Source organism: Penaeus monodon, unplaced genomic scaffold (assembly GCF_015228065.2).
Source record: "Penaeus monodon isolate SGIC_2016 unplaced genomic scaffold, NSTDA_Pmon_1 PmonScaffold_105, whole genome shotgun sequence".
Classification (NCBI taxonomy): Eukaryota; Metazoa; Arthropoda; class Malacostraca; order Decapoda; family Penaeidae; genus Penaeus; species Penaeus monodon.
Window position 1 is genome coordinate 1 of NW_023639159.1, and position 7,500 is coordinate 7,500.

The window sequence follows — 7,500 nt, forward strand, 5'->3', positions numbered from 1 at the left end:
TCCTGTTCTACTACTAATACTACCTGTACCTACACTATTGCTTCTACTACTTACTACTACTCCGCTTCTATTACTATACTATATGACTATCTATGGCCTACCTCACTTACAACTACTATCTGTTTCACTTTAGATGAAAAGGACTCTAACTGTTTTCACACGCCCGAAATAAATCTGTGAACCAATAGGCAATCTATTTCCGCAGGACCTGGAAGTCTGCCATTCCTTCGGCTTCCAGTTTACTTCTTCCTTTCCTCACGAGGAGTGACGGACCCGCTTTGTCTCTTCATACTTGGTCCCTAAGCCTCTCCTGCCTCACAGGAGTATTCCGGGCTCCTCTCACAGATGACATCTGGCCTTAAGCTAGATGTGCACCTTACAGTATATATATATATATATATATATATATATATATATATATATATATATATATATATATATATAGAGAGAGAGAGAGAGAGAGAGAGGGGAGAGAGAGAGAGAGGAGAGAGAGAGAGAGAGAGAGAGGGAGGGAGGGAGATGTGTGTGTGTGTGTGTGTGTATATTTCTATATATAGATATACATATGTGTGTCCATATATTTATGTATGTTTATATGTATATAATATATATATATATATATATGATATATATATATATATGTATATATATACACACACACATAGGTATATATATATACAAGTATATATATACACATACATATATATACGTGTATGTGTGTGTGTGTGTGTGTATATATATATATATATATATATATATATATATATATATATATATTATATATATATATATAATTAAAGTAAAGTAAAATCAATAATCAATAAAAAGGGCTAAAGCAAAACATTAACTAGTGGAACTAGGCAGTTTCTGCAGTACGTATTTTTTCCAAATCTCTTGATAATTGATAAATAGTAACTAATAATGAAAGATACGTGACTAATAATGAAAGAAAACTTTTAATACATTTATCATAAAAAAGGCTTTCAATACAATAATGAAAGTACCTTATCAATAATGAATGATAAATACATTAATGGAAGACCTCATAAATGAATTAATCAACATTTAATGATATTATGCTAACCTAATTAATGAGCATTTAATATGGAATTAATAGTGAATGAAATCACTGAATGAACAATAAGAAACTTTATAATCACTATTGCTGCGTTCGGAACTCCTCGTCCAACTAGTTGGACAAGTTGGACAAGATGTTTTGACCGTTCGGAACCCCTACTTTCTCGTCCTGGACAAGTTGTCCATCTCGTCCAACTCGCCCTGGTTCGCAGCGGGGCAACAACGACGAGATGACGTCACAAAGGCGTTTGTTTACAAACAGAGATAATGGCAGTCGTGGAGAAAATTGTGGTGAGTCTTCTTATTTGACGCTGTGTTGTTATTATTTAATGCTATTTTCGTGTCTTTTGTTGCACATTTATTTACTTATGTATCAGAGTAAGTTTATGAAACAGATAAAATCTGCAGTGTGTAGTTATTGTTATAATATAACGAATGTTTACATGGGAAAAGTTTGTGACGCAGACGCATTTGTCTTTCCAGTGTTCAAAGATCACGATAATAATTATTGGCTGGATGCAGATGGTTCAGTGCCATTCCCAGAAAATTCGGTGGTGTACCGTACAAGTACCGATTTTCCTGGGAGGTATTTTGCAGACCAGGAGTTAACAGTGGAATGGGCTCTCGAGTGGCTACCACGGTGAGTTGGGTTGTGTTTTGGTTTACTATATACTTTCGTATAGAAAAATAAATAAATAAATAAATAAAGATTGAAAGAAATAAAGAAGAGCAGATCATATGATGAACTACAATATTCTTGAAATGTTCTTGATATAGGTTATTGTAAAAACTCATTAATAAGTATATCTTCAAAATATGGTATAGTTTTACATCTAAGTATGTACATTTACATATATATGGGATAGCTTCATTGTTAGTTTCTTAGTTAGTTAGTTTCACACATTCATCCAACCTTGCAGTTATTAATCCTTCTATCAATTATCCACACTTTTATGGATGAATTGTGTCAATTTCTCTCACAAACTATATAAATGCAAGTATTGGTAATGTTTACAAAGCGACCTTACCTCCTAGGGAATCCACAAACATAACTGATTGAATTAATCAAATTCCTAACTTAGGGCTTTTCCCCCAGAACCCTGTCTAATTGCAGTGGACTTTATATAGACAGACAGACAGACAAAAAGATGTTTTATATATATTTATATATTTATATTTACATAGATTACATATATATATATATATATATATATATATATATATATATATATATATATATACATATATACATATAATATATACATATACATATTACATATATATAATATATACATATACATATATATACATATATACATATACATATATACATATATATCATATATATATATATATATATAATATATATAATACATATATATATAAAATATAGATATAATACATATACTATATATATATTATATATATATACTATATATGATAATAATACAGATATATATATATATATATATATATTATATATTATGTTATATATATATTATATATATGTATATATTTATATATGTATATTATGTATATATATGTATATATATGTATATAAAATGTATATATGTATATATATATATATATGTATATATATATATATGTATATATATGTATATATATGTATATATATGTATATATATGTATATATATGTATATATATGTATATATATGTATATATATGTATATATATGTATATATATGTATATATCATCTTGAACAAGAGGAAATTAAAGTTTATTGGTCATGTAATGAGAAGTAAAAGTATTGAGAAAAACTTGCTGACAGGGATGGTGATAGGAAACAGAGGAAGAGGCAAACCGAAGACAAGACTGAGCGACAATATCAAAGATATTTGCGGGCTGTCGATGGTATAAGTGGAAAGAAAAGCGTAAGATCGAGTTTAGTGGCGAAGGATGGTGGAGAGGTCCATGGCTGCTCAAACATGAGCATACCGTTATTGATGTATATATACATATATATATATATATGTATATATATGTATATATATGTATATATATGTATATATATCTATTATAGGAATCAATTATTGATGTGTGCATTTCATTTTGCAGAACAGTTGAAGTATACCCTCGCAAGGTACTTGGGAAACCAGTCTTTGCCTATCAGAACTTTCCTGCTGTCTCCTCCGCAGCCTTCTCTTGCTACCATGTCACCCACTCCATCAGTTCTTCCTCCAAAGCGACATGCTCTTCCTACTTGCTTAAATCCAGTTCTTCCCTCAACATCCACTACACCATCTTCCATGGTATCTACACCAATTACTTCCCCAGAGCGGGTTGTTGGTGTAGAACCAAGTGAAATCGAGGAAGCCGAGGGTTTCACTAAAAAGGAAACCAAATTTTTTATAAATCTTATGCAGGAATATCTGCAAAAGAATTATAATCCATTGCCGTTCTCGATAGCAGAGTTGCAGAGTTGATGTTGGAAAGGATTAATTTAACAAAAGGGAAGAAAAGGTTGCTTTAGCAGGAATTGGCCCAGAGGATGACGTGATTTTGGGAAGAGATTCCATCCTGAGAAACTTCAGCGTAATTGGAAGGGTCTACAGGATGACTAAGAAGGCAAAAGCCAATAATGAAATGTCTGGAGAGCTCCCAGTAAATTTCAGATTTTTGAGGAGATGAAGTAACTGATAGGGGGTCAGCATGATATTGACTTTCCAGTTACAGCCACAGCCAAGGGGATTCACATTCATCAACCAGATGAATTGGATGAAGAAGACCTTGATGACCCTGACCCTGTGGCTAGTGCTGACCCTGTGGCTAGTGCTGACCCTGTGGCTGATCCCATACCTGGACCCTCACACTTGGAAGTGCCACCACCGGCACGGAGACAAAGGAAGAGGCGACAGGCCAAGGAGAGTGAGACGGTAGTCTTTTTGAGGGAGAGTGACCAGCGTCACTATGAAATTATGAGAGAAGTTTTAGATGAAATTATGAGAGAAGTTTTAGAGCTCATGAAGAGGATGCGAGAGGAAGTTGTGGATGTGCTCTCTGAAATAGTTAAGAAGATGTGATATATTTTCAATAACCTTTTTTATGATTATTTTTTTCCTAACAAGCCTTTCTTTTTATTCAGAGTTTAATTTTGTTTTATTATTATTATCATTATTATTATTATTATTATTATTATTATTATTATTATTTTATATTAGGTGTAATTAATTGCTTTACATTTCATTGTTCATTTATTTTGGGGGGGCTTTAGCAGAGCTTTCTTGTTAATTATTTTGTTTTATTCTGAAAGCCAGTTTATTTGTTTTGTGTTTATTTTCAAAACTAGAGGTTTGTTGTTTATTCTTCAAAGCCAAAGTTAAAGTTCCTTTTTCTTATTTTGATTTTTTTAAAGATTTTTTTTGTACTTTCTAAAGCTAAAATTTAATTTCCCATTTTGTTGTTTTCATATCAATAGATTGTTTCCTTTTTGGTTCATTTTAAAGTTCAAGTTTATTTTTTATACTGAAAGCCAAAGTTTGTTTCCTTTGTGTTAATTTCAAAGCCAAAGACAGTTTTCTTTTTGTGAATTTCAAAGCCAAAGCTTGTTTCCTTTGTGTTAATTTCAAAGCAAAAAATTGTTTCTTTTGTGTTAATTTCAAAGCCAAAGATTGTTTCCTTTGTGTTAATTTCAAAGCCAAAGATTAGATTTCAGTATAACAAAAAAAAACAAAGTGTTTCTATATCTTTATTTTCAACGCCAAAGTGTTTGTCCCTCTTGTCATAAAATACAATCAATTTTTTTATTTTACTCTACATGTATACATACAGTAACAAGGACGCTTTCTATTTTGGAACAATAGCATAATTCCTATTTTATATACATAGTGCATATATTTTTTTCTTTATTAAGGGATTGATTTATGTTCATGTTAAAACTCACATACTTATTTGAATTAAAGATAAGACTTTTCTGTGATAATGAAACATTGAGTGAATTATTTATTTTATTTTGTACAAAAATGTAATATCATATTAAAGAAAGAGCCAATTTTTTTTTTTTTTTTTTTTTTTTTTTTTTTTTTTTTTTTTTTTTTTTTTTTGTACAGCTTAATGTTTTATTTTGTAAGTTTGTATCAAATATGTTGAAATATTTTGTCTGTTTACAATTCATTAAGTAATGGAATTGAGATTCTGTGATAACTGGTGCTTAATATATATTCCCAGGTTGTTCTGTGATAGTAAGATAATGCAATTGTTACATAAGGAATGTATATTTACAATGAAAGATAATATTATAGAAATGTATATACACACAATAAAATATTTGAGATTCTGTCATAACTGGTGCTCAAGATAAAATGTATTCTCAGGTTGTTTTGTGATAATAAAATGATCCTATTGTTACATTTCATAGGGAATGTATATTTACACTAAAAGATAATATTTTTATACAAGAATGTATATTTACAATAAACCAAACAGTATAATTAAGTTTTAATGGACGATACCATTGATATATATTTAAAGATCTGAAATAAGAAAATAGACAACAAAAAGAAACAATTGTTCTATTCAAAAATGACAAAAAATATTTTTTAATACCTCTAAATTGCAAACTTTAAAATTAACTCTTAATTTTTTATAACAGATGTCGCAAAAAAATGGGAAAAAATAAGCTTAAATCTTTGTTAACCACTTTCTTGCTTTACCTTTTATATGAACATTATTCAGTTTATCTTGAAACAGTGAACACTCTTACTTACCCTTAATTTTCATACTTAACTTTTATGGTTACATCTTCAGGGTCATATCTTTTCTATTTCCAAAATTGTTCATTTTCATCATCATGTCTAGGGCAGCCTTCCGGATGTTCACTGCATCTTTTTTCCATACACATGTTATGAAGAGTGCAGGCTGCCAAAACAATCTTAACACATGTCAGCAAACTTGTGTTTTGTAAATCTCGTGTGCGCCGGAATCTACACTTCATTCTTCCAAAGGCATTTTCAATAATGACTCGGCCTCTGTGTATTATTATGTAAATTCTCTTGAGGTAGAACTCCAGTATCCCTTTCTGGTGTGAGGATGAAATGGCAAAAATCATTTGCAATGTATACAGTGTCACCCAGCAAGAAATACCCTGCCATCTTCTCTGCTCTTTCTGCAAAATATGGGCTTATATATATGAAGAAAGAAAGAAAGAAAGAAATAACGTAGATAAAGCAAAAGTTGACGAGCTTGGTCCATCTTTGTTTGTTTACACGCTGAGCATTGTGGGTAAAGAAGGTTCCGAACGCGGCCTCGTTGTCCTGCTGGTCCTGACAAGTTGTCTTGACGAGCAAGACGAGGAGTTCCGAACGCAGCATATTAGTACTTTAACGCAAGGAGTGTTGTTACGTGGTATTTAGCCATTCATATCAAGCCATTTGACTTTTCGTCTATGATTCTGGCTACCGCATTAGAAGAATTAGAGTTCAGCGGAGTTGCTCTTTCCCTGAATTCTCTTAGTGACATACCAGCCGTAACAAGTTGGGGCCTGTCCTGGATTTGTGCGAACTGTCAATTAGCATTTTGTTAATCACTTCTGTTTTGCCATTTGTAACATGTGATTCCCTTGGTGTGCCTTTAGTGTGTATTTCTAGCTTGTAACGCATTTCCCGTGGAATTGTTTTGATTGCAATTGACGTACGCTTTGGTTTTGTAAACATGTGTTAACTGTAACTATTTGATGTTTGCTTGGTGTGATTATGCTTTTTTTTTTTTTGTGTTTAGTGATTCGTTTGCGTTGGATCACGCTTAATACATCCTAAAGGCATTTTCCGTATCTTCGGATTCACTGTGTGTTAAATTTTCTTGATATCTCAGCAACGTGGTCGGTCACTAAAGCCAGTTTGAGTTATCGTTCATAGCATCCCTATTCTCTCCTTGCGAATGAAAATTCGTTATATTAGTGACGAATATTGTAGAACACAATGTATTTGAGGCGGATGATTTAGAGCTCTTTTGTAATCTTGATGTCCGATGCCCACATATGACTGAGAGCGTAAATTAGACGGAGATATTTAAGGCAAGAATTGACGGATTTTCATGCAGACTAATCGGATCTTTATCCTATTTCGGTATTAGAGGATGCAATTAAATTGTTCCTAATTCAATAAACCAGCAGAGAAGTTTGCTTCAAATTCTTCGAACGCATTGCGCCTTGCGGGTTTGGCCTAAAGTAAGTGGGTGATTACTTTACATAGGCATCTTCTTGGCCTGTACCAGGATGTTTCTCAGTTGGATTTGGTAAATCACAGAATTTTGTTGTAAAAGAGGCTGTGTTAAATGTTTTAATTAAAGGTACCAGAGGTTATATGACAGATTTTCGTCAATCTGATGCAACAAACTTTTTTGAATTGAATGCAGAAAGAATATTGCGTAAAAAGTGTGTCGGGGTTTGAACTTGATGCACTCGAGT

General features: G+C 31.8%; 1 protein-coding gene across 2 annotated transcripts; it reads left to right on the top strand.

Moving 5' to 3' along the window:
* The first annotated feature begins 1,161 nt into the window (after positions 1-1,161).
* LOC119568680 lies at positions 1,162-3,536 on the top strand. Of its 2 annotated transcripts, XM_037917184.1 has the most exons (3): positions 1,162-1,368; positions 1,561-1,717; positions 3,156-3,536. In XM_037917184.1, the coding sequence occupies exons 1-3, from the start codon at positions 1,308-1,310 to the stop codon at positions 3,400-3,402; spliced, it is 465 nt and encodes a 154-aa protein (XP_037773112.1). In that variant the 5' UTR covers positions 1,162-1,307; the 3' UTR covers positions 3,403-3,536. The 2 variants fall into 2 exon arrangements, with proteins under 2 accessions (XP_037773112.1, XP_037773111.1); XM_037917183.1 differs by lacking the exon at positions 1,162-1,368 and having other exon boundaries at positions 1,375-1,717.
* The last annotated feature ends 3,964 nt before the right edge of the window (positions 3,537-7,500 follow it).

Excerpts from the sequence above, each read along its gene's own strand:
- LOC119568680 (XM_037917183.1), top strand. The coding sequence starts at position 1,407 with ATGCTATTTTCGTGTCTTTTGTTGCACATTTATTTACTTATGTATCAG. Across the intron at positions 1,718-3,155 it reads GCTCTCGAGTGGCTACCACG|AACAGTTGAAGTATACCCTC; the intron begins GTGAGTTGGGTT and ends TTCATTTTGCAG.